Source organism: Branchiostoma floridae, chromosome 2 (genome assembly GCF_000003815.2).
Source record: "Branchiostoma floridae strain S238N-H82 chromosome 2, Bfl_VNyyK, whole genome shotgun sequence".
Lineage (NCBI taxonomy): Eukaryota > Metazoa > Chordata > Leptocardii > Amphioxiformes > Branchiostomatidae > Branchiostoma > Branchiostoma floridae.
The window spans coordinates 18,158,584-18,186,398 of NC_049980.1; the positions used below are offsets into that span (position 1 = coordinate 18,158,584).

The 27,815-nt window shown below is 40.8% G+C and overlaps 1 protein-coding gene and 1 long non-coding RNA gene across 3 annotated transcripts in view; one reads left to right on the plus strand and one right to left on the minus strand.

Annotated features, from left to right (window-relative positions):
* The window catches only part of LOC118404059 (protein SMG5-like), a 51,534-nt gene that overhangs the window by 2,459 nt on the left and 21,260 nt on the right, over positions 1 to 27,815 (plus strand). Inside the window, exons 2-19 of one of the 2 annotated variants that reach the window (XM_035803015.1) lie at positions 32 to 130; positions 798 to 921; positions 1,470 to 1,626; positions 1,934 to 2,029; positions 2,453 to 2,542; positions 2,875 to 2,953; positions 3,143 to 3,268; positions 3,459 to 3,527; positions 3,723 to 3,916; positions 4,153 to 4,293; positions 4,477 to 4,675; positions 4,924 to 5,042; positions 5,702 to 5,905; positions 6,269 to 6,471; positions 6,874 to 7,110; positions 7,377 to 7,452; positions 7,812 to 7,990; positions 8,547 to 8,717. In XM_035803015.1, coding sequence (XP_035658908.1) covers positions 32 to 130; positions 798 to 921; positions 1,470 to 1,626; positions 1,934 to 2,029; positions 2,453 to 2,542; positions 2,875 to 2,953; positions 3,143 to 3,268; positions 3,459 to 3,527; positions 3,723 to 3,916; positions 4,153 to 4,293; positions 4,477 to 4,675; positions 4,924 to 5,042; positions 5,702 to 5,905; positions 6,269 to 6,471; positions 6,874 to 7,110; positions 7,377 to 7,452; positions 7,812 to 7,990; positions 8,547 to 8,717 — 2,563 coding nt within the window. The remainder of the gene's footprint in view (positions 1 to 31; positions 131 to 797; positions 922 to 1,469; positions 1,627 to 1,933; positions 2,030 to 2,452; positions 2,543 to 2,874; positions 2,954 to 3,142; positions 3,269 to 3,458; positions 3,528 to 3,722; positions 3,917 to 4,152; positions 4,294 to 4,476; positions 4,676 to 4,923; positions 5,043 to 5,701; positions 5,906 to 6,268; positions 6,472 to 6,873; positions 7,111 to 7,376; positions 7,453 to 7,811; positions 7,991 to 8,546; positions 8,718 to 27,815) is intronic. The other variant, XM_035803023.1, reaches the window with a different exon arrangement.
* LOC118404083 lies at positions 19,131 to 22,986 on the minus strand. Its single transcript, XR_004829740.1, has 3 exons — positions 22,006 to 22,986; positions 20,075 to 20,169; positions 19,131 to 19,587 (listed from the first exon to the last, which is right to left on the minus strand). It is a non-coding gene; the product is annotated as an uncharacterized LOC118404083 (long non-coding RNA).

Genomic DNA, 27,815 nt, shown 5'->3' on the forward strand with positions numbered 1-27,815 from the left:
ATCATAAATACATGTTTGTATCTCCCTTCAGGTCCATACTTGATGCCATCCATAGGTTGGATGATGGGCTGAGAGACAAGCGTGCATACAAAGAAGTCTTCCAGGTGCAGAATGTAGCTCTCCGTAACAGGTACATATACTTCTTTACCTGTTATACATAAATGATTAGTTTCTGCCATAAGGTCATGTTGATTTGATTATACGGAGGACATTTGCCTGTGTATTCTTTTTTTTAATCCATTTCTAACCATAATGTAAACCATACAAAGCAGCAAAGGGGGGGGGGGGGTCCCAGGGTTTTATATGCATGAAGAATTGGCCCATGAAGCTTGCGCATGAATTAGAAAAGATGACAATGGAATTAAGTATCATATTGTTGCTTTCTAGAGCAGAAAATCACATTCTGTCAATTTTTATCCTTCAAAAGGGATGGAATAAGCCAAATTATTGTCTGTCCTGAGCAGCAAACATTCCGTCAAAGGACGGAGGGACAGACGCTGGCTTGAGTCCTGCTATGTACTAATGTATTGTAAAACTAAAATGTTGCAAATTTGTATGATTTTTGCGTACAAAAAGTTAGTATCTAAAAATCACTTAAAAGTCACTGGAACATTGACAGAACTTTGACTTTTTAAGAATTTTGTAAGGAACTCACAGAAAGGCATATCACAATGATCCAGTTTGGAAGCTGGATCATTGGCCAGTTTGGCCAAGAGACTAGTTTAGGGCCAAGTTGTTGGAGGAGTGTGCTACTTCTGAATCAATGTAGCTAGTATTTTTGCTCTCCCATGATACAGGCTGAAGGAACTTTGTGAACGGCTGATGTTTCTGCAACCAGCTGACTATGGAAGAAAAGCAGAAGATCTTTTATGGAGGAAAGTCTTCTATGATGTCATCCAGGTTCTGAAGCAAAATAAGAGGGTGAGCAAAGTAGAAAAGGCATATCTTCAAGCTTTTGTTGTGAAAGGGAGGTATGTGATGTTATGCCAGAATTAGAATTCTTGAAATGATATCAATGCAGTGTTTCAAAGAATACTTCTGTACAACAATTACTGTAATACACATGTACAGACAGTCACACAATATATTGAATTCTTGTAGTATTTTGTAAGATAACTTGAATGAAGGCAAGAATTCTAATTATAATGCTTGTAAAGCATCATAATGCTTATAAGGGGCATCTTCTCTCGGTAGTTTTAAAGAACGCTTGCAGATAGATGTGCAAAAGTTAGGGGTAACGAGTCGTTCGGTGTAGTATAACCAGCTGCTGCCGCGCCGCGTGCCTGCAAAGCTGGTGTGTTACGCCGAACGGCGGTTATACCGGCTATATAGATACAGATACAGAAAGCTTCAGCATTGTCTTACCAGTAGCCTCCAATTTTCCATTTATAATAATCACAGATTATATTGTAAGTTAATTGAGCAGTGGCTAACATACATGTTTATGGTACTTGTGTTGTTTGCCTTAGCATGTGCGACAAGGCAGCTCTGTGGAATGTGCCTTCCGCACGCACCTGTCTGCAGCTACAGGCTTTTACACCCACCTGATGCTGCGGCTACAGGGACTGTTCCAGGTGACTGTTTGGGGCGTGTGCGACTGGCCAGACTTAGCAGATCCTCTTGCAGGTATTGTAAAAAAGTGTTCACCATATCATTTTTGGGAAAACCATGGGTAATAATTGTAATAAAGCCATTATTATTATTATCATCATTATTATTATTATTAAAGGTGTCTTTCTTTAAATGGGTCTTTCACAATTCCTCTTATTAAGTTTTGTAGAGAGAAGCATCCATTGCAATTTCTTACTTGATTTCCAAATGTTTGTCAGGACAATGTTGCTGTAGTTGTCAGAAACTCTGAAGTGATCCAAATTTGATTTTACCGGACCTTACCTAGTCCCATCCCCATGCCTAACTTTAATTTTACATTCAGGAAAACCACATGTGAAATCACAATGTCAGGATGAGAAGGTGCGAGAATGGGCAAAAAGAGCCTGCCACCGTTGTCTCATCTACCTCGGAGACTTGGGTAAGTTTGCAAATTGTAAAAGTCATGAAAGTACATGTAAATTACATGTACTTTCCAGGTGACTTTAGATATGGGATTCAACTCACTCAAATTAGAAGTGGGAATATTCTTTAATTCCTCAATTCTATTATGCCATTGAGTATTGTAGATAGGTGTCTAGGTTTGACTACAGCAATAGATGATCAATATGGCATACTATGGCTTTGCAAGGTTAGAATTTAGCCGATTGATAGAAGTAAAAATTGCTGCTCTCAACTTGCCTCAATAGTACAGTAGTATATGGAGTTACTGCTGGAAGTGACATTGTGACATTGTCAGTTGTATTTAGTATCTCAATGCAAACATTGCACACCACATGTATAAGCCATTTCTCATCAGCTATATTCTCGTTAGTAAATAGACTCATTTCCTTGCATTGATCAGCTCGCTACCAGCAGGAGTTTGATGGTATGAGGAGTGAGATGATGGCTGCCCGGTACTACCATCAGGCTATCGCCATGTATCCAGACTTCGGTAAAACATGTCTACCTTGAATCTGCTCTCCACTATGGATACACTTGCAAATAGAAGTCTTATTGGTTTCAGCAGAAAAGGTTTGAGGATCAAAACTGGTGGTCAGGGGAAAATATTTGTCTCTAGCTATGACAGCACAAGAGTAGAGCTCAATGTGGACTATGAATAATTGTAGGAACAAGTGAGAGACAGAAGAGAGAGAGAGATATAGTATGTTTTTAGGTGAGTGTTTTTGAAGTGAATGCTTTTGTTTTTGCACATTAATGACAAGACTTACACATACATGTAAGTCTAGGGAGTTGTTCATAGGGTTTGGTTTAATTGCCATTCAGGAATGCCACATAATCAGCTTGGTACATTGGCTGGCACCAGCAACCATGGTGTGGATGCTGCCTACCACTACATGCGATGGTGAGGTTATTGTCTGTTCTTTCTTTAATTTTGTTTTGATTGTAGAAAATATGATGTTGTCATGATGTTTTCCTACTGGAATTTCATCATCAAGCACTTATTAGAAATGTTACCAGTTTACTTGTTATACAACAAATACAGCTCATACAAATATTATAAGCTCCTAATCAGAAGTTTTGATGTTGCCAGTTTGTCCACCATCTCCCCATTTGAGGGTGCAGCAGGCAACATTCAGCACCTTCTGGAGAAGAACAGGAAACAGTACAACCAGCTGCCTTCAGAGGCGAAACGGGACCTCCCACCACACAAGCAACGGTCAGAATTACATCCTAGTTCTGTTCTTCCTTCTGTCTCAAGACAAAATGTTATATAAGTACAGTAGTATTCAGGAATGTCACCATAGATTATTTGTCTATATGTATATTTGTCTATAAAGGAATATAGGACTTAGGATTTAGTTTTGTTCTCATTTTTGAAACACTAAACATCACCTTTTCCTGTGAAGGTCCAAAGATGTGAAGCGGTTGATAATCACATTCCTGTACCTACAAGAGATGCTCCATCCTGACTTCAAGTAAGTCAAGGACTTTTGGATGACATTTACTCAGTTGTGTATAATGCATCATCATTTCTCTTATGTTATATACATCCTTGATTGAGTTAACAATGTTTTGGGTCGGTGTATCTCTTCAGAATGTTTGTATGACTTTACCTCTCTGGAAAATTGTGGTTCCATTTGTTCAATTTGTATTTTTGTCCCTTTATCCAGAGCCAATGAGCAGGAGCTTGCCAAGGTGTGTCGTGCTGTGTTAGAGGACTTCAACCTCTGCATGTTTTACATCCCTCCCTCTGAGAACCACAGCATCAGGAAGGGTAACAACAGGGGACAGTGGCTGGATGATGGGCTGGTCTTCAAAATGGTTATCATGTGCCTCATGGCTATCCACTCCCTACAGATATCCAGTGAGTAGGATAGGAGTAGATAATGGACCCTGTGTCACTAACCTAGTTACATTGATGATACAAAAGAATGAATTAATCTAAGCATAATTGTATTTCGTTTTTATTTTAAGTTCACGCCCTGAGCCAGAACATTCTTTGAACATGTGTGTAAATGCTGCAAATGATGATGCATACATGTAATCAGTTTAAATTTGATTTGGGCTGAAAATCATTGACATGACTGCTATTGGGCTTAGGTTCTCCCCAGATGTCTGCAGCTGTGGCATTCACACTAGCCTTGTCGTCACACCTGCTGAACCACACCAACACCAGGCTACAGACGGCCCTGTACGAGGCAGAACACCCGCAGGCTACCACACTCACCTCACAGGACCAAGGTTTGTCTTATGCAAAGTCTTTTTCAGTTGTATAGCATTGCAGCCATTAGGCCGAGTTTTTGTGTACAGTTAAGTAGCATTTACCTGTTGATAACACACAGCAGAGTTGTGGATTTTTATTGACTGAAGCAATGCAACCTTTACATACATTTTGAATCATGCATCTCTACATTTATCTTGCAGACATTGATGAAACTAAGCCAGACATGAGCATAGCTGCCAATGAAGATAACCACAGCCAAGCGCTGGAGGATGTGAATCTATCAGGGAATGATTACATCAGGAGAAGACCAAGGGGAGAAGATAATCGAGAAACCAAGAAAAAAGGGGCTGCTCCATCCAAGAAGCGTAGGAAGAAACTGACAAAACTACAACAATTTAGGTGATATTATAATAAGTTTCAGAAGGAATATTTATTGAAAAAGAGAAATCACTTGACTTACAGGGTACTTATATAAAAGTTGATATAAAACATACCATATTGCATGATATCTACATTCGCAAAACATAATGTTTGTCCTCACTCAAGAAATAAAATTGCATCAACATTTACACTAAGGTTCCTCTCTTAGCATGCCTTTCCCTGTTACGGACTGGAATCGTAATAGAATTTTTCTTCCTTTGTTCCAGGCGCCGACGCCGACATGACAGTGGTTCTGACCTGAGTGACGAGGACCTGAGTGAAGATGAGTTACTGAGTGTCTCGGAGTCCTCTGAGACATCTGACAGTGATGAGTCCACATACTCAGGTACTATATCTGGTCAATGTACATCTTCTAGAGTATGGAAATATAGCCTTGAAATAGACTAAGGGAAGCAATATGCATTTGTAAGTCTAAATAACTATTCGCTTCAATGTTGTATATTAATTATACAATTATATGAACTACGCTTCAATGTTGTATATTAATTATACAATTATATGAACTACATTTCATTTGTCAATGTTCACATTACAGTTCCGAAAGAAACAAACTTTTCCTTAAAATCTGCAAAATTTTCCCAAGCTTTTATCACCTTACTGTCCAACAAAAATCAACCTTCTTGCTTAAGTCGTCCAACCCCTTTATATATGAAAATGAAAATATATGACAATTCATCTCCTACTGCATACAGAAAAGAAGTCAATCCCATGAAATAGCTTAAGTAGAAATAGATTTAGACTAGTCGTTATTCCCTTTTGATTTATCTATGAGTATCATTTTCCTTCTTTGTTAAGTATTATTATGTATACCACTACTGCTTTACTTTGTATACAATTAGCCCTCGGGCATGAATTTGCAATAAAGATTATCATTTTTTATAAAGAAGGCCAAAATTTCTAAAGAAAATCACTAAAGTAAACGTATTCAATATCAACTGCTTGAGACACATTAATATGCATTCAATTGCTGCCCTTGATGTTCAGGTTCAGGATCAGAGTCAGACAGTGACAGTGCAGACAGTCTGATGGAAAGTCAGGAGCTCCAGCCAGGCTTTACTGATGAGAGCAAAACTCCAGAGGCCTGTAACTCCCCCCAGTCTATCCTGTCCCAGTCCTCGGAAGAGCATGATGTAATGGACAAGAACGACAAGGAAGAAGGGCATCAAACGAAGGAGAGCAGGATGTCTGGTGAGTATGGTGTGGAGGACAATCATGGAAATGTAAAACACTCGAGACTCAAGATGAAGTAGTGTAAAGAATGTGATATATATGAATACTAGAAATAACAATTGTATTTTCATCAGTATAATCAGGTGAACACCTGATTATTCCCTGTTTTAGTTTAATGAAAATAGTCAATCAGATCATTTTAATCAGGTGTTCACCATTTGTATATCATATCAGCTATGAATGACTTCCATAATCTTTAGGATTGCGTCAACTCTATTACATGTACTAGTTGTGAGAAACTGAATTGCTGATTTTGTCTGAAAATTTTTAGTGGTGTTCTTGCATGACAGGGTGTGCATATTGTGGTGAATACAATTTCAGAAAGCAAAAGATCTCCTGAGCTAAAGGACATGTCACCAGAGATGTTCCAGTCTGTTCAGAACCCCAGCCTCCTCAGGAGAAACATCAGGCTCGCCCCCAGCTTTGACGCACTCCGAACATCAGAGTCACCCGGGGAGGGAGCTGATAGGACCCACAACAATGTGGCACACAATGGCAACAGGGACTTAGCACCAGCTCAGGATGTAAGTTCAGGTGTTCTAAACCAAGTAATCTATAAGGATACAAATCTGTAAGGCACTTTACTGAGATTGATCTTAGATTACATACACATGTAGTTAGACATAGAGGCTCCCATGTTATCAGACACATGAGACAGTTAGATTGTTCCAGCAGACCCAGTCACCAGCCATTTTCTTTATCTCTCTTCACATTGTAGGGCAGTATATTTTATAAAATAAGGGAGTCAAGAAGGAAGTTGTATACCAGTAGTATGGTAGTCAACTTGTTTTCTTTTTCCATACAGCTTGTCTTATGTAGAATACAAGTACAGCTTTCATCCTTTTTAGCCCATTCTGTTCACGTTGGTTGAGCAGTAGTGTTTTCCATTGATTTACTTGCCCTTATCTTAATTCCTCATTTATTAGGAGGTTATAAACCACAGCATCCAAACTCCAGCCACAATAGCTGAGCCAGACAATGAAGATGAAGACATAGACTCAGGGTCAGAAGAGGACAACACCGTCTGCAGCAGTCCTAGTTCCCCAGAGGAGAAGCTATCCTGTCTATTGAAAGTTCTGACCAATCAGGGCCTTTTGCCAACTATTAAGGTCATCTGTGATTGGTTGAAGTACAACACCCACATCATTAGGACCTGTGCACAGGTGAGATTTCTTATTAAGAAAGTGACATTTGCTGCTGTGAATAAGACAAACAAAAGATGTGATAAATTCCCACAGAAACTTAAGATCTAACCTTGGTGTTGAAATCAGTCAGGCCATTTGATTGAATCCGTGAACCTTCATTCTATAATATAACTTTGATCATACAGAATATAGATTAAGTCTTGTAGATGAAGTTTTTGGACAAATTGTAGTGGCCAGCTGAACCATACATGCACTATAGGCTGTATCACATTCTTGTCTTGCAGAGCTCCCAGTCCTTATGGACAAGGTTGGCCACACTGTTGAACATGCTGCCTCATGAGGCACAGCTGTGTGTGTCAGGTGGGTGCAACAAACATAGCATTTGTATCTGTCAGCTTTTTAGGATGAAGTCGATATATTGAAGACAGAAATTATAGAGCATAAACTATGATAAAGTTTACACTTTGCTCCAACTAAGTCTTGCTCAGAATTCATGTCATCAAGCAACTAGATCATGTGAACTTACAGACCGTCATAAGTGCCAGGAAGTACTTGCTGGAGTGATTCTGGTGTTCCCTGATGTAGATGACTTCCATTTCCTGTTCATTGTCTTCACAAAAGCCTCACAACACATATACATTTAACCTCCAGGTCATGAACTTTCATTTTAGTAGAGTTTACTGTCACTTTGCGAAAAAAAGGCTTTGTAGAAAATGCAGATATCTGTGTAGATGCAGAACTTGGCAGCATGCTGCAGGGCATGTCCCAGAAAGACTGGATCCAGCACCACCCACTGCCAGAGGATGTCCAGCTCAGGAGTGTGCCTGCCCTGGACCAGTCTCACCGCAGGATCATCATGGATGTCAGGAACATGAAAACCCTCACAGCACATCAGCAGGTGTGTGCACATGCATCTGTTGTAGCTTTTAGTTTTACAACTCAGCTTTGCCTCTTGTAGTTCATGTGTGAATTGCTAGGAGATGAGTACACACTATGATTGTGAGTTAAAAAACATCAATGCCAAATAAATACCATGACCCTTTTCCACCTGAAGTCTTTTGTTTTGCTGGTTTTAGATATAGTATTAGTATGCTCTAGAAAATGTTTCCAATGGCTATCTGCTGTATCTTATGTATAGAATGTTCACCGGAAAGGCTTCTAACTGTATAAATCATGTAAATGATAAAACATGTATTTACACTCCACAGCACATCATCTCAAAGGGGTACCCAACACTAGAAGCAGGTGTCATCTTCTCAGAGTCGACATTTTTATGAACAGAAAATCAACCAAATTTTTAAAAATTTCATCACAGATTAACAGGGAAATGAACCATTTATAATCCAGTAACTCCCTGATCATCTTCTTAGTCAAAAGCAACCTACTCTTTCCTTTCATATTGCAAGTGTACATTTCAGCCGATCATCTTTACTTTTATATTTTTGCACATGCAGACACTGCTGCGGGTGTGCTGTATACAGAACTTTGGACACTTCCTGGCAGACCTGAAGGTAACACCCTTCCAGTTTGACTCTGAGCAGGGTCTCTTCCTCGGACCCTCAGATGTGAAGGAGCTGAAGAATCAGCGCACCCGGCAAGAACAAGCAGAACTGCAGGCAAGAAAGGTAACATCAGTATATAAAAGAGTATATGTCTTTTGTCATTCTATATTCAGCCTTTTCATAAGTTTGAAAATTAAAGTTGTTTGAGCATCTGCTGATAAAACAGGCAGCAAATGCCTTAACCTTAAACATGCTGAACAATGTTGTTGAGAAAACACCAATATCTTTCACACTTATCTTTACAGAACCTAATGTGTAAAGGAAGAAATTTGAGATCAAAACTTAACGCTGCCACTGGTCCATGGTGGGCTTCACCACACTCAGTTAACCTTCATATTTTTATACGTCAGTGCTTCTTCTTCAATGAAAGAGCCATGATTCAACTGCTGATTGTTCAGTAGACGTTGCTATGACAACATCACTGCCTCTTTCTTTAATGTCAGACTGGTATTGCTTATGCATCATTGCCTTCACTTTTCCTGTAGCGATGGAGATTACAGGGTATAATGTGTGGTTTCCAAGCCTGCATTTCTTCCCAGCTATAAATTGTTGCTGCATTTTACAGTCTTGAAAAGGCAAAGGATCAGACCGATTGGATGCAGCTTCCTTCTCTGACATGGTATTGAATGGCAGGGGCCCTGTAGTGCAATTATTCCCCCTATCTGTATACCCTTTACTGGAAATCTCTGTGTTACGGATTGAAAGGAAGTAGAATTTGGCTAAGACAGAACCTCTACTTGTGAAGTTTCTACCCAGTTTTCCAAGTTCGATTTACATTTCTCCTTGAAATGTCCCCTCTGCAAAAGTAAGACGACAGAAATGAAAAATGTGGCAATAGAATAGCGAGTCCTCCTGGGAAGGTGAAATATATGACTTTACCGTGTAACTGTTCAATACTTCTAAGCTTAGATTAGGGACGACTTTGTTCATAAGGAGGAAGAATGATGGCTGCTTAATTCCCAGCCCTGGCAGTTTCCCCTGGAGGCTTGTGCCTGCAGTTATGTCTGATATAAAGGTTGGGGTTGTAGATTTTCAGAATGAAGTGCTGTTCAGTATAGTACAGTACAAGGGCTTAATGTTGTCTGTCTGATATGTTAGTTTGGTTTGCCAATGATTTTTTTGTCTCGGAGTGGTCTGTCAACCTGTAACCATGAACTGTGAGCAGATGGGTTTAGCATTGCCGTGGGAGTCGTGTGTCTGTTCCCGGATGAGCAAATGGTCCTTTACGGCCATGTAGTGATGGCTAATGGGAGGGGTACTTTCCACCATGAGCACCCGCCGACAATCTTACGGTCAATATGGCAATAAGACTAACAAATGTTCCTGCTGTACGCTGATTAATCCGAAATCGATGCCAGCTTTCTCCGGAGCTGGCGATGCTCGATAACAGCGAGCACAAGGTAATAATTGACTTCTGGCAGGAAGGGTGGCACCAATTTGGAGACACTTGGCAAGAGCAAACTGGTTACTTTGATGAGAAATATGGGGAGCTTAACGTGCTTTATTAGCTGGAGGGTGGCTGTTTTCATTAACCTCCGAGGGTGGGAATTACTCAGCCACAACTCCTGTCCTTTTAATTGCGACTGTAATCCTACTGATTAGACTTTCTGCTTCTCGTGAATAACATCCCGCTTTATTAGTGCCGCCGGCGTGCCCAGGATTGCCTGGAAAGAGAACATCAAAGTACAAGGGTCTCAGCGGGACTGGGAACGTTCAGGATTGAGCTCCCCTGCAGGGTTGATTAGGAAGGATAACTGGGAATGACATTGATAGTTTGGTCTGCTGGTTTCCCCGGAGACTGGCGGCTTGATGAACCGGAGCGGTGTGGGACTCCTGAAAGCACCGGTAATCAATCAAACCAGTTTCATTATGAGGTAATAAAGCTGTTGATTGTATCCGTCCCTCTTCGGTGGCCATTGTGGATAATCAATGCTGCATAAGGCCAGAAGGAAGCATGATAGAGGACTGGGGCTGCTCGCTAAGGGGTAAAGTTTCATAAATTCTGTGGTAGATTGAAAACCTATTGACCCGAGCATTTCTACTCGCCGTCCATTTCGGGTGATGTAGACAGACCGTTTACAGCCGTGGCTGTGTAGCGGGTAATGCGTGTCTCTAGCGTACTGCCACAACCGGCCAAGCATACTGCAGGGAGGTTGTTTCGCAGGTTTTTAATTTCATCGGCATTGATAACCTGCACACCGCTTGACATTTCTCTGTCTCAGGTGCACCTCTGCGGTGGCAGAATTAAGTGGGCAGGCGCCAGCGCAAAGGCCAGGGTTCAATGCTTTTATGGTGTCTGCACACCGCTGTCAGTCTGGACGGCTCCTAAGATGGTCCGATAGGGGAACAGCAGTTAATTAATGGACCTGGGGCACAGGTTTATGGCATAGTAATGAATGATCATGGGTCTGAACTCTGACATCTTATAGAACATTTACACAATAATGCTTACAGTTAATGTACCCATTGTTTTGAACCTGCAGCATTCGATATCTTAATAATGGTTGGCAAAGAAAAAGAGACTGGGTATTATAGTTAGACATATGAATGACATGTTCTAAATACACTGATGCAACTTTAAATGTCAACATAATTGGTTAGCAATGGCCATGTAGTTTTTGATATATACTATGTCATAGATGGGGAACATCATAAAGGAGGAAAGATTAAGAGTCCTGCGGTTTGTGCGGGCTACACATAAATTCATATCTGATGCCGGATGATCGCCCTTCATGTAGCAAACAGTAATAAAACTTTAACAACCGGTGGAACCTTGACAACAGGTCATGAAAAATGGATTCAATTTGTCGCGGTAACATTGCGTAAAACGTCTGGTGCCAGCTTTGTGGGAAGGGTACGTTTGGGAGATGCCCCAGTGCAGCATGCGGGTTACTTAATCGCCCTGTTGTGGCTACAAGGGTGCCCTTAAGGCACAGTGTGTAATTAGAAATTGATCAGAGAAAGAAAATCATTGCCTGTAATGGAAGGGGTTACCAGATAGACAGGGATGAAATAAGCAAGCAGTGTATAATATTTTCTGTGATGACGTCAGCTCGATGAGACCCATAGTTTTTATCTCCTGTGGATATTGATATGAAATGAAATTTTTCTCTGAAACTCTATTCTGCTGTGGAATTTGTTATGAATTTTTATTGCAGACAGTAATTTTTACTTAACTACATGTGTGCAACTCCCACATGGTACAGCAAATGGGTTTTATGGCAGTGCAATATAAAATAAATTTCATTTTATTCTTCTTCTGGTTGTTTGAAGCAAAAGGCTTGGTCTGGTAACTTTGAGAAGGGTTTGAGGGGGAAATTGCATTCATGCTACCCTTAGAAATGTATGTTTAGAAGACTGTGCTGTGTTGGTTTTATTTCTGTACCAAAAATATAAAATTTAGACTTTGCCTGTTTCCTGCTTCTCTCTCTCTCTCTCTCCTAAATGTATGATGCCTGTTTGAACAGCAGCAAGTTTCCATGCTGTATTTTACAACATGCCTTAAGGTACATGTAACTAGCTCAGATATGGCAGAAGAATGTCACAGACTTCTAACATGAGACATGTCTTGTAAGAATAATTTGTTTTGTTTGTAAGGCAGTCTGACACTGTAATGCTGTGTATGTGTTATCCTTTCCTGGATATTTTCAGTGACAGCCTTTTTATTTTGGCCTGAGTGACACCATTTGGTGCACATATTTAGCCCCTGCTTCCATATTTAAAATGTATAACTAGTATAGGTTACATTTACCATAAGGGTAGGGTTATTAAACATGTATCTTGAATGTCAAGTATTTGTGCTGATGCTAATTCAGTCCTCCATGTACATATGGGATGACAGGTCATTGGCATCAAGACAAGCATGTGAAAAATGGTTGCAGACCTGTTATAGGGACATAACAAGTTGCTGTCAAAGTGTTAACATATAACAGGAAGATGTGTGTGTATCGGTAACATTATCAGTATTTTTTCTATTCGCTTTTATTTAATTTGGGCAGTTTGTAGAAAAAATAATCAAGCTAGAGGATTCTTTGGCTATACCGTGCCAATGTCTGAGTTAGGACATTCCTTTGATGAAAACAGAACATGATACCGTGGAAAAACAACAAGCCTGGTAATACTACATTGCTTACATTCTGTGTGGTCCTTACTAAATTTACAAAACTGCAGCTCAAGCACCGCCACTCCCATTGTGATCCTCATTAATGCTTGTCCAGACCTGCAATATACCTTGTTGTTACTAGAGGGGGCTTTTCAGCTAGGTGTCATTGACAACCATTGCATTTTCTTGACATGGTTGGAGATGGGAAAAAACTATGAATATTTGAAAGGATTGTTGTCTAGATTTACAAGCTAAAATGGCACACATTGATGGGTTCTTATCTCTCCGATGCACTATCTCTGGTGCCTAGCAGAGCATCAGAAATTACATTTCCTGCATGTGTTATTGTTGCGATCTTGCCCCAGGTCAAATTAATATAGTTTTATGACTGGACCCAGAGCATTAGGTGCGTAAGTGGTTCTTTATCAGTAATATTACACTTCCTTGATTGGGGAGCCACTTGGCACCAGGGATTCATTCCTGCATGTTGCAATTTTCGGACTTATGAGTAATTTATAAGGGCAGGGTCGGACCTGTTAAGCAAGGGTCAAAGACTGAGTTTGCAACTTTATCTGGGAAGAAATGGATAGGAGATGGGATACCAGAGGGCAGCTGCTGGGTTAAGAACCTTCACATTTCAGTACTGGACAAGACATGGAAAATCTTTGTGTTGGGATTAAGCTTCAAGTTGTAGTGGATTTAGTCAATCACAGTTGTGGCAGTGCTTTCGTGGGGGTTACAGCCTTTTAATATTGACATCTGAAAACTAACAGAGCTTACACGTTTACAGGACCACCTGTAAATGGAAGATTATAAGATCTTGTCTTGGGCTTAGATGTTGGATTTTTTTGGGCCTGGATTTTTGTACACTTAAAGGATCAATGTTGTTGCCAATACATTTGACTTGTACTTGAGAAAATTTCATGGAGTTAACAGCATTTCCGTCTTTAACCATTAACGATTAACTTAACTTACCAGCTCATTCCTACAAAAATCATTTATTTCATACAATCTCTAACTATCAACAATACATATAGCATAAAAATACTTGCCATGCAAAGGTAGCATGTCAGGAAATATCTCCTGTCAATCGGGGTCATAACCTGAGGTTGATTTGATATTCCTGAAGCTTGTACCTCAGTACAACTGGATTGCCCTTATGCATGGTTATCTAAACCCCTTTATGGAAAGATCCTTTTTGGTAACCAAGTATCTTAGGCATGTTGATCATTATTTTTGAAGAACAAATTATTCCTAGGAAAAATTACTTCTTGAGGTTATATGCATTATCATCATCATTATGTAGTGATCAGTGCAGTACAATTACCATACATTACAGTACTTTCATGGAATCATATAGATCATTGTCAATGGCTTTTTGAAATTTTAGGTAGGGGTTACTAATAATCTCCTACACAATTGACTTATACAAGTTCAGACCGTTCAGTGCATCTACCCTGTATTCAGTGACTCATTGCTGATGACTGTAATTCATAACTGCCGTATCATTCCCCTACAGTACAATTTCCAGTACCTGAAATATGTATCATTTGGTTGATGTCATGTATAGAGAAGCTGTTATTGTGATTATTACTGCAGAGCTTGCAATATGTCTGGATATTACTAACCAGGTGAAGGAGTACATACTGGTATTGGATATAATCGCTCAGTCGCCGCAGCAGCACACAGTTGCCCAGTTAGTGTGCCGATCGGTAAGGCATTAGCGTTGTAATCTCCAAACAAACCAACTATGCACTCGAACACTTCATCAAGGAATTTATTGGACAAGTATTGATCACCTAACACAGGTGACCACTCTAATGTTCTATTACCTCTTCAGGAAAGTCCATTCTTGACAAACAACCGTGATGCAGCCATGGTGACATGCTCCAATATACTGGGTAATTCCTGGCTTCATAAACACTTGATGTGATACTCCTCTCACCAGGAGAAGTGTTCAGGACACGACATGTTTTCCATATAACAATAAAACACTGCACCTCTGTCAAGACTTATGTTCTGAGGTCTGTGAAGTGCCGTATATTTTGGCAATACTTGTTAAAATTACACCTCCTTATTTCCTACCCAAGGACCAGGGGTCGTAAATCTGATGGGCAGGTGCTAGGAGAATCCTACCTGGGGATCAATGTTTGGCAAGTTCCAAGGCCCATGGGACCTTTGACTGGGCTCTTAACAGGTCATCACCCAGACAAATTACTCCCTGGTGTCAGGGAGAGTTCATCTTGATAAGGTGTGGCTAGTACATTATTAGTTAGCCTACAGTCAATTAACACAATGAGTGGTTCAGAGCCTGGAATGATAAAGGTTGTGGAAATGTGTAGGAGGATGGGCTGAGTTGCAGATTCCAGGGGCATCATTTGGTGTTAATTTCCTGACAGACATGATGATCTATCACATTTGATTATTATCTTGGATATTGTTAAACTTCCAGGTCCCACCCTCAAGAATATCAACCGTTAAGTTGAAAAATCCATAGAGTTTTCTACACAAGTTGTCCCATTTTATCCTAATACCTATATTCGGTGAATAATTGTAAGTGTCAAAAGATTCAGCAGGTACTCTCCTGAAGAAGTGTTTGATCTTTTGAGGCAGGCAAGACAATCTTACACTGTCCAGGAGAGCAATGCATTTTATGACATCAAAGGATCTCTTTATAGGAGTTTCTTCTGGCAGTATGAATCTAATTTACTATTGAAACAATGGATTTACTTTCTGTCCATCTGTAGGGTTATCTGGTAATCTGAACTCAGGATTGCTTCTGTCCAGCTTTGTTGCACAAACAGTGCACAAGCTCTGTGGTTTTGCTGTATCAATCTTCAAAACTTAATACTTTGCAAAGAAACAAAGGCCCAACTTAAGATACAAAGTCTAATTAAGTTTGCAACTTTAACACCATCATGCTTGGATATAAACACTATGTGTTCTCAGTATCAATATACTCTGTCGGCATATCAAAGGGTTGATTTTTGTCAAATAATCATTACTTAATTGATTTGCCTGCATTGACATCCTGGAGACAACTGTATGTGGATGAAAAAGTCTTCTGACAGTTTACACAACAATCCAGGGAGAAAATCAAAATGGCTGTGGTGAATTAGTCCAAAAATGTTTCTGTTATGGCCGTGTAGATTTTATGGCTGCCCTCTCATGGAGATGCAAAGTTTTTAAGGTGGAAAGCAAACAATGCTAAGCTGAAAAACACTTGCTCTTTAGTGTGCATATATGCTTTACCTCCGGCGGGTGGAATTTTGTAGCATGACTCATGGATATTAATCTCAAAGTTCAAGAAGATGGAAAAGTCATCAGCAAACATAATTCAGTTGATTTGCTTACGTGCCAATGGGCATGAACAAACACTAGGCTGCAAGAGAGAGTCAACAGGGATAAACACTTCAGATGCTATTACTTCGTGCAGAAAGAATTTTGCTGACCTGTGTGAACAAGCCACAAAGGGTTAAAAGATTCCAAACCGCCGGGCAGTAAACACAGTTGTGGCGTAACGGGCTCACGGCCCAGACACGTACATTTTCACATGTCTGCCAGCCTGGTTGTTTTTCCAGAGTAATTCTGTGTTATACAACAAGGCGAGACAACAACTGTGAGAAAGAGAACAGATATCTTAACATGGCAAATATTTGTCAGCACATACACTGCCACACCAGCTGTTGTTATAAGGAAAACATCCTGAATGCACACCTGGATTCTCTTTACATAATGCTCCAAAACTCTTACACACTTAGTACAGTAAGTCCTACCCAACAACAGCCCTGTTTGTATGTATATCTTTATGGATCAGCTTAGATCAGGTGGTAGCATAGACCTTTTATTTAAGGTTTAGCCATATGACCTCCATTAGGCAAATGTTCCAGTGAGTTCACCAAATACCAGCATCGGGAGGTAGAGCACACTGTCTGGTGACAGTGTTTGCTCCGAGTATAAAATACAGGTGCTCATAGACAAACCCTATCAATACAAACTGCCACGTCCAAACATGCTGATAAGGAAGGGTATTTGTCCCCAGATGTGTAATGTTAGACTTTGGGTTTAGAACTGAGGTAAGCACCTTATCTGCACTGATAAGATGTTTTTGTTTCCCCACTGCTTTACTAAAGGTATTAAAAGTCCTACCGGTCACCTGTAATTACGGAACCTCATTTATCCCTCTGAAGTTTGAACGCTAGGAAATAAAAGGTTGTAATCTGATGTAATCTTGAACAAAAAAGAGTCAGAGGTGCTGTTACTATGGAGATATAAAAGCCTGTTATTAAAGACTGTTGTTTTGGCATAGTTTAGTAGTGAGCAAACAGGTAATAATCTAGAGGCACTCATCCCCCCTCCTTCCCAGGCAATGTAAACATTGGGCAAAGCCCCTTCAAATAATGATGGTGTGCTTGTTTGGCTGGTGTTTGAAATTCCAACCTGGGTCTATAAAGCACTTGCCAGGCACCCGCCTGACAACAAATAGCATGGGCAAACACTCAGGTGCCACAGACATCCAATTTCATTGCCTACCAGCTCCAAAACTCAGGAAAGGTAAATGGAGCTGAAAGGTTGGGTAATTGGCAAGTTTTTCTGGCCAGGTACACACAAGGGGGCAACATGCAAATATTGGACCAGGCTGGATTGCCCCACAAAGGGATGGGAAACATGACAAGGCAAACAGCTCAGACAAACATGTTTGAAGAGTCATCAGGAGGGCAGAACAGTTGGGTAACCTGTCCTCAAAACACTCTCTGACCACTTTATAAAAAGAACATCCTCTTGGTATTTCCTTTAGTGCAAACTTTTTGGCAAAGGGGTATTTTGGATATTGCAAAAAAGCAGTTACTCAAGCAACTGGGTATGATTTTTACTGGAAACTGGTCAGACGTTTCAGATAGCATCCACTATCTTTGTCAGTGACACTGAAGAGATCTCTAGAAACTTGTTTTTATACCTAACTATTAGTACTTTCCAAGCAGAGGTTGATGGGGAAAATTATGGCATTTTTCTTATATGCCGTCCTTTTCTGCCAGCTACCCCACAGGATAGGTGACAGAAAAAGATGGCATATACATGTAAGAAAAAGGTCACCATTTTCCTCATTAAGTAACCTCTGCATGGAGAGTTAACTACTAGATCTCTTCAGAGTCACTCTTGAAAGATAGTGGATGCTATCTGAAACATCTGACTGTTTTGAAAATCATTTGAGTAACTGCTTTTTGGTGTATTTTATTATCTCTCATTCAACTAAAAGATTTTTTTTCACTTTAAATTAGAATTTCCTGCACATCCACACTTACATCTTATAGTAAACGGGTGGACTTTTGATGAAGAAAAAGTTGTCACAATAACAGAACTAGAAAACAGAGATGTTCTAATGTAGCATCCTTATGGAGGCCAGGTGTTTAACATCTAGTCTAGTTGTTAGTTATATCCCATGATTCCTTGAGTACTTACTGGCATCACATGACCAAGCAGATCCGTTGTTTACATTTGCATATCTACATAACTGTTTGTAGTTATGAATGTAGGAACCCAACATTTACATAGAAGGCAATATCATGTAAGACCCCAAACATCTGTTGGCCATATAGTTGTGAAGGTTGACACTGCCATTGCAAACGAGAAGCCAACTTGTCAGTGTGATGGCGTCAGTGGCAGTTATGTTCAAACCTGTTTGAACCCTGCCAACAGTGCCAATATCCATCTAATCTGTGATAAGCATGTGCCAGAAGCAGAAAGAGGCTGATTCAACATTAACCCCCAGTCAATATTAACACACCAAACACTGCCATGACATCAACAGTGTGATTAGGCACCAGTGCAAGAATAGCTAAGGGGCCATTAGGGAACTGTGGATGGGATGGGCAAATATGTACGTGTTGCTGTGCTAATAAGTCTATAAATATTCCACAGACCCGTTGCGTGGGTAGACTTGTTGAACACACCCTAAGCCAACAACAATTGTTCCTCTCTTTATTGTATAGAGCATCAAAAAGAAAATATTTAGTAGCTTTAGAAACAAATTTGTATAAAATATAGTTAAGAAAAGGTGCAGTGCCTTTCAAAGTTGGACGATGTTGAATGATATTCTATTTAGTAGAATTGTTTGAATGTGCCAGTATTAAAAGCAGAAGATTGAGTGCTCTGAAGACATTTATGACACCATTGACTAGAGCGTACTGACGCCTAAAGAGGGAAATAGTGTGTGTGCTTGGAAGCCTAAGTATTTTGCGATCAAATGCAGCTATTTACCGGTTGACCTCTGGTAGTTTGGTCATAATTTTCCCACCTTCAGCTGTTGAAAAATGATACTCTGGATACTGGAGTGTCCAATCTTTGCTGACACACTTAAGAGGAAGAAATTGATAAAATGGGGAGCCTGAAACGGGACACAGTTAGCACATTGGTAATGGGCTTCAAAGGAAGGAAGCCCTGGACCTGTAATGATGTTTAAATTACTGTCAAAATACTCTGACTCCTCAGGGATATCTGCTTGTTAAAGAAGATATAAAGATATGCATAGAAGATTTTGACGTACCACTATGGGAATGAAACTGCAAACAACAAAGAATCTTTGGATTTTGAAAATTGAATAGAAAGAACTAGAAAAAGTGGGCACATGAGCAAAAGTGTCAATTTTATAAACATGTACATCATGTACATGTGATATGCTTTTTAAAACTGTATGACTGCATGTGCAAGGTCTTGCAGTTTTCAACCAAACTGGTAGGGGGCTCTGTACAAGATTTAGCCAAAATTTCCATCCCTCTAATTTGTGCTTGTGCACTGGTAAATTTTAATATCTCCAATCTTCTCCAGCATCCCCTATAATAAAAACAACATGTTATTAGACATCACTAGCTCATTATCCAAACTTGTCATAGCTGCTGAGTTACTTTTGTCCTCTCCACAAATTGTTATTAGTGGAGAGGACAAAATAAAGCAGCTAAGTATGATAGTTTTGGATAACAGGCAAAGGCATCATGCTTCATACATTTTCACATAATATCTCTCATCAGATTGTTAATGATTTTTCATAGCACTTGTACTAGAACTTCTGTATCCTTGCTTAAATACCTTGCATCTTCACATCCAGTATTAGTTTATTTTATTTTATTGTTCACAAATAGCCAGTTGTACCTACTGACCTCTACATGACCCTGAGTCCAAAGGTTGTATTGGAGGGAGCCATGACCACATGCACCAGACAAACATCTCCTCCATATATCTACCTAATCCAGTACACAACAGGCGAAACACTCAAACAGACCAGCTCTTATCTATCAAAAACAGGTACAAAGGACACAAATACCTGCTGACGGCTGATTTGCCTTATCAAGAGACAAACACAGGAAGGACCATTAGCCACAAACTGTTGGTGGTGTGGACGGGCCTGATTGGCAGAATCTAATCCACAAAACACATATTTGTGAAGAGTTAGGTCTTATCTGAAATAGTAATTCAATGTAGATTGAAGAATAATTGACACTGCCTACATTTTATCAACTGTGCATAAAAGAGCTAACAGGTTGGTCATGTAGGTTTAATGAACATAATCATGAAGAATTAAGAAATCTGTACTGTAGTAATCTTCATGGTTAGCTCCTGTGGTAGGACAGAATCCCTTGGCTTGTGTATATTATGAGCTTAGGAAAGGGACTTGTGTTTTAAACAGAGCAGAACAGAACAGCAAGATTGGTAATGCCAGCCTTGTATGCGCCTTAGCCCGTTTTTGTTGTTGTAAATGGCCAGTGTCCAGAATCCTATTGATGCATGCTTGGCCTGATTTCAGGTTTGCATCCCATTCTGGAGTGTTTAGGGTTTTAGGCAAACCCGATTTGTTGTCAGCCAACTGTGACCAATTGAAATTTAAATGACCCAGCTGTCACATGACCCCCTGGTGACCTATGGACCTGGCGTATCAGATGACAAATTACACAGCCACCATCACATTCCTCTCAATGGCCTTCTTAGATAGCATCTAATTGCCAGCACATTCTGTGTCAACAGCGATTTATGTTTCATGTGTATACACCAGATAAGGGTGGGGAGGGGTTTATATAACCAGTAGCACTCTCCTGCTTGGGGATCAATATTTGGACTGGACCCACACAAAAGAAATTCAAGACAACAACCCCAACTTGTACAAGCTCTAAGTGCCATTATGAATTTATTGTGAAGCCCTCCTCTTGTTTACTGACAACATAGCTATTCATGGGACAGCAGGGACCCACAGTGACCCATGGTGTCAGGGTCAGTGCCTTGATGAGGCAAGTCCTCAGGGCGGAGGGAGGGGCATAGATAAAATCTTCAGACTTCACAGTAATCGTAGGTGAAGGCAGCTTTGCCATGCATGAGATGGTCTCAGTTATAGCTTGTAAGGTTGTTACAACTTTGATCAAGTATCAAGTTAAAGACAACATTTGTTGTTATAACCCCATCAGTAATCAGACATCATTGTAAAAGTGTCCTTTGTCATTTGCATATATCATTGTCTGAAATCAATATCATACATGACACAAGATGTGTTGCCCTGTCTGACCAGCACTAGTTTCCAGTTCACCCCCTTGGTGTAGAGATGGAGTAGAGGGCAAGGTAAGCCTTTTACAGGTTGATAAAGAGCCAGTGGTAGCAATTGACTGTGAAATTCATTAACCTTGGTGATGCTGAGCAGTTTTTGGAATCATACATCCCCCATCAGGTGATGTAGTGAGAAGGGAAGGGGTGGACAGGGGTCATTGGCAGCCTGCCTGCCCCCTACCTGCTCATGTAACCCCAGGCAACAGGCTGTTTCACTTGGCTGAAATCTGGTAATGAAAATATGGAAATCATTTGGTGTCCAACTGTGTTTTCTTTGTGCATTGGCCAGAAAAGCCACACAGCCCCCAGTTGATCATCATTACCATAATTGGAAGGAATGGGAAGCAGAGCAGAGGCTGTTTCCTATCAGGGAGCCAGGTAATCAGTAGCTGGGGTGCTCTGATCTTTTCCGCAAAATTTCACACATGGAAGAAATTTGCAGATCACTGGGCTGGCAATTTGCATCTGTAAAATTCAGACTCAAAACACAGGTCTTTTATGAGTCACTTCTGGCATACATGTCTGGGGCATAACTTGTGGGTAAGGTGCCAGATTTCCTGGGCTATTGTAAAGATACAGACTCAACAACAAACATCAGTAGGAACCTTGCATGCAGATTAAGGGCAATGCCTGTTATCACTCAAGCAGGGAGGATAGTCATACCAGCAAGAGGTCCCATTTCCCCTGTTGTGGTGTCCTGCAGTCTTCAGGCAGGCGCCAAAGGCAAATGGGGTCTTGTTAGATGTGGTGGGAACTGCTATTAATTTGGCAAGATCAGGGGTCAATCAGTTGGGAGATGAAAGGAGAGATGTCTCCAGAGATGGGCTTCTGGGATTATTTCCACTTGTGGATGAAATTCTCCCCTCACCATCTCTGTCAGGCAGTGAAAGCAGCATGACAGCTTGCTGCATAAGCAGGCCATGGAATGGTGTTATCCCTTATGCTACCTATACCCGGCTACAAATACCATATACCCGGCTACAAATACCATATACCACATGGATGGCTGAGCTTGTATGCAGAGGTAGCCCAGCTTTTCTCAGTACAGCAAACACCCACTGTAACAGAAGCATGGAGACGCAAACATAGAGGTATTCAGAACCGTTGCCAAAGCTTATTGTAGCTGAGTGTATGCCAGGTCAAGCTGAGCAGATCTGTTGCTGCTGCTGAATGGAGCGTGAAGCAATTTTCACCCCAGAGTGGATCTGTTGGCTGCTGGGACAATGGGGATGGGCAGTCAGTTTAGGGGAGGGCCAGCTCACCTCATTCACACACATGTGCTAAATGCATTTCAATAGCCCCCATTAGAATGCCCATTTAACCATGTCTCAGTACATGACTGGAGCCCAGCAAGGCCAGAAAGTTTTATCAAGACACATTCTGTTGTAGACAGATGGGCTTCCTGGTGCTTTTCCTTGCCTTGTTGAGAGATTTTTGGGGACCAATAAGGGCAGTGGGGGTGAAGTGTTGGTCCAAACAGGAACTGCGTCTATTTTCGAAGGCATGTGCTAGCAGATATTTGCCTACAGATTTGCCCCACCTTGATCAAATTATTTCAGCTGGGCAAGATTTTCTTGCCACAGGGGCTACTAAGCTCTACATGCCCCATGGGTGTTAAATCACTATCCCAAACACTCCAATTAGGGCGGGCTCCCCTCCTACAGACATTTCTGACTACAGTAAGACAATATCTCTGTGTTCCAGCAGGGAGGTTGCCAGGGTGATACCAGGCCAAAAACAGACACAGTATTTTCAACATCTGGTTCTTATCTTAGCCCACAACTTTTGAACACGAAGGGGTATGCAAAATGGTAATGTAGAAGACCTGAAAAGGGGAATAATTTGGTTGATGTTGTTAGTGGTTTTTGTGTGGGAAGGATTCCATCCCTCAGGTATGTAATGTATACAGTGTGACTACTTGAGAGTGAGGCTAGGAAAGATAAACTTACAGTGCAAACAAGCTAACTTCACCCCTCGTCCCATCCACTTTGTCTGTGGATTTAGTTGCACCCCCCACCCCAGCTAGGAAAGGGGGAGGGGGGTTCAGGTTGTGTACCAGACTGCTCAGTAGATGGCACTACTGTAATCCCCTGATATAGTGATATACGGAATATTGGGTTCTGTTATTTCTGGCATTCCAAGTGGTTTCATAAACCCTGGCTGGGTGTTCAGTTTGTAGCCAGCACACAGGAACAAAGGTTCAAGTTTGTGTACAAACATACAGATGTAGGACCAAAGCATGGTGGGAGTCAGCTTACACCCCAAGGCCATGCATCCTGCTGTCTTAACAGTATTGAGATGTTTCAGACTGGAAGGACAACAAACTGCTGCCAGTATTTATTTTCTTACCAAGTAGCAGGCTGCCTTTCATCTAATGGGCCTTCATGTTTTTCTTTCCTGAGGCGTTGAATAAATATTTGGCCCTTGAATTTTTTTATTTCATAAAACCCATTATGACCCTGCAAATTTTTACTAACCTACACAGACCTGAGTAGAGTTGAAATGATTTTTCGTCATGCTTAGTCTCAGGTTAGCTTTTTCTGTAGTTTCTGCTTAGGTCTTGCTGGTCTATGTCCATCAGTACACCCCTCCCCTAGGGGACCAAGATGCAGTGCCAATATTTCATGGCAGGGTGGCTTCCCTCCCACCAGGGAACGTGTGTTTATCCCTGGGATCTCAGCAACCTAGGGTGGTTTACCCTGAAATACAAGTCTGATCTGGCACCAGCCCAGCTTTCCATTCCCAAGGGATTAAGAGTCATGGATTCCCACGGAGAATCAATACTACCTGGTGTTTTCTAGACCGAAAACAATGAGAAAGTTTACAGTGTGATATCTATTAATTTTCACAATCCCCAACGAATGAACTAACAGATCAATCATTTGGCTAACAACCCAACATGTTAGAAGAAGGGATGACAAAAAATTAGAATTTTCTCCACACTCCCCCTGTTTACACCTTTTTTTAATACCACTTGAGCTTGGATTGGATTCAGCCAGGTAGGACTGGTTTTAGCCAGGTAGGACTTTTATAAGATGTCTGAAAATAACCCCCTCTCCAAGCTGTAGGATTGTTGGCTAATCTCATTACTTGTCAGATGTAGTACCAGGAACAAAGACTATGCTCATGTGAAGACATGTGCCATGACAGTATTACTTGACATTCTGTAATGACCTGGGCACAGCAAAGCTCAAGTCACTGTCATCAAGAACATAATTTCATGTAGCCCCACTCTAAGTTCCATTAAAATCCTCCAAGGATAAATAAACCTGGACATACTTGGGCAGACATTTGGATACACATCACCCAGCCTCCCAGACCTCCAAGGAGATATGTTGTCTCCTCTTTGTTTAGGACTTGTCTGTATTGACAGATGGAGCACAGGTCCTTGATGAAGGCCAACTTGCTAAAGACTAGGTTACATGTAGGGAATGGAGAGGAGTATCCATTACACTGTACTGGGAGCCATTTATTCAAATACTTAGTTCTTGTATATGTCAACCAGTAAATGGAGAGGGCTACAGTAGGGAGATTGTACAATGTGCCATTCAGCCCCTTGCTTTGTTTGTAAGGTAAATAATCACCAGGTGTATTTTGCCAGCCAGTAGGTACCCATTATGAGTAATGAGGCTGATTAACCGTGGTCGAGGCACCTCCTCGAGCACGGGACCCCCGTTTTACGTCCCTCCCGGAAGACGATTTCGTGGAAAGCTTCGTGAGGCTACAGCAATCCGGACGTCCTTGGTTGGTCTCCCATCCAAGCACTGTCCGGACCGTCGCGTTGCTTAACTTCCGAGATCGAGGGATCGGGTGTACCAACGCGCCACGCGGCCGTAGCTAAAGTTATGACAAAAAAAGTTATTTGCAATGTGAATGTAATGGAACTAGTTTTGAAATGTGAATTGTATTGTCTAGCATGGCAAGCCTATCAAAGCACATCCAAAGTTTATCAGTATCTATCTTATGATCATAATATTGAAGGAAGGTACATTGATGCAAAAGTCACAAGAACTGTTCTTATCTGCAAACATGATAGCTGGTTTGCAGTATGCAGGTCAACCTCCTTGATATACCTGACTATACTCCCTTTTATGCAATCTAATATCTGGGATAGAGAGCATATGGCCTGGTTTGGATTATTTGAGATTAACAGATTAGTGGACGCTGTTTATCTCCCTTGGGAAATCCCCCTTCCCATAAGGAGCTAGAGATGAATGGCATTTCTAGCTTTGCAATTATATAAAGCTACTTGAAACTATCACTTATTTTTTTATATAATTTCTGACATATTTTATATATCTATCATTATCATTTATAATGTAAGAGCTTTTTTTCTTTAGACCACATGCATAAAAAAACATATTTTCATCCATTATAAAAGAGATGATGTACAACCAAGGATTCTGATGCAGGATGATGGTGTCAGACAGACTGTTGTCAGTAAACAGACCACTAACGTTGCATGTTTACAGATAGGATGGATGTTTGTTTGTGTAAGTCTTAGATGGCAGCTGTGAACAGACCACCAGGAAATACCAGCATGTACTTAGATCTATGCTCTTATCTATATTGTTACAGTTGGCTGTTTTTGGTCAGAATGGGTAGAATGAAATGTGCCCAGATATTTGAAGCTGAATAGTACTTGGTGGGCAGTTCTGAAGCTTTTAAGATTAGATTTAATGAAGTCTATAAATCATCCTTGTTTGCATACAATTACCTCAGGCTGATAACTATCATGAGTAATGGCTATCTGAGCTCCCATCTATTTGTCAGTGACCACACAAAATGCCTGCCATCCTATTGGATGAGGGAACAGGGAGCTTTATTTATTTATTTATCTTGGTACATGGTGTGGGAGTAGGAGGAGCGTAGGAACTATTGTGTTTATGTTATTATTAAGTGAGTAAAACAACAGGGAAATTTCAGAAAGGCAAATTGCATTGTAAGTGCTAAAGATGATGACATGACTCAGTATGTAGTGTCCTTGGTAGTTTACAAAAAGCTTTTATTGTTCAATTGACTGTGATGTGCTAGTATGTGGGTGCTTGTCTCTCTTTACAGAACTAATGGGTACCACTACCAAGTACCATAATGTGCCATGATCATATTTTAATTGTAAGTAACATTAACAAACTCCTTCTAGCATTTCTGACACATAAGAAACTACTTTGCCAATATCGCTGAAAAATCAAAGTTCAAATAAAACTGAAATAAACTGCCAATTGCAAGGATAGAGTCTATGTTCATGTTACAATGATGGTACATCCATGCCTTGGCTGTTACCATTTACCATGGGCACCTGACAGCCGCATAGTTATATGATTGCATAACTCATGATGTGAACTACCTGGTAGTCTTACATGAGACATTTTATGTGGATTTCACTTTCTTCCACATACATTTCTCAGAAATATGTAAGAATGGAAGGAACACTGAAAGTCAGAAAAGCTGGTAAAATGCAGGTGTTCCAAGATACTGGCAAAGCTTATGTTATGACATTGGAAAGGTTTAACATTACCTCTTGACATTTTGTCATGGATCTTCAGATTTTCTATATCAGTACATAAATTGATATGTCCACTTCTGGTAAACTCCTTGATGATAACTCATCTCACAGAACCTTGAATCCCACTCAATCTGAAGAAGAAAAAAAACACTTACGCAGGTAAGCCAGCCACTAAGGCGATTATCTTCCTTGAATAAAACGACTGTAACTGTATCATCCAACAATTTCCCAACAGGATGACCCTTGAATGAACTCACTTAGCTTGTGACCCTTCATTTTCTTTGGCTGAAGAAGGTGTTGGAAAATCTCTCCCCAAACAGATGAAAAGTATGCCCTTGGAGTTACCCCCTGTCTATCATCCTCACCTCCCTGCTGAAAAAATGTAAAAACGCCTGGGCTGCCAGACAATTAATCGCCCATAGATAACCTAGTGATCTGCCAGTCAGTGGTTGTCCCCCTGTTAAAAGATATGGTCTGTTTATTTGTGGAGGGTACAGAACACCTCTGTTTGCACTGCATGTGTGGGGCGCAGGGAAGATAAGATTACCCTGAGCAGGCTGGTCTTCATTAGAGCTGATCCTGGGAGGCAGGGTGTCTGTCTGCAGCAGGTGTCAGCTGTCTGGGGCCCAGGGAAGAAAGACACCAGGGGAGGAGTTACCCAAATTTAGGGACTGTTTGCTACCCATCTTGTACAGGAGACAGTTGTGATAACCCCTGGAAGGGCCCACCTTCTTGTACCACAGGGGAGTGTAAATTGGGCCCAGGATTGGCACATCAGCCCATGGGGTGACATGGCCCAGTCATGCTCCTGTCTAGGCCATGACATGGCAGAGCAACTGGAATGCTAAGAACGTCCTTTGATCGCCCTCCAGTCCCAAGCCAGCTCTGTTCTCACTTCTACAGCCTCTGAAAATAATTTAGATTGGCAGAAATCTCCCATCAGTTAAGAACTTTGTGCCTGTACCTC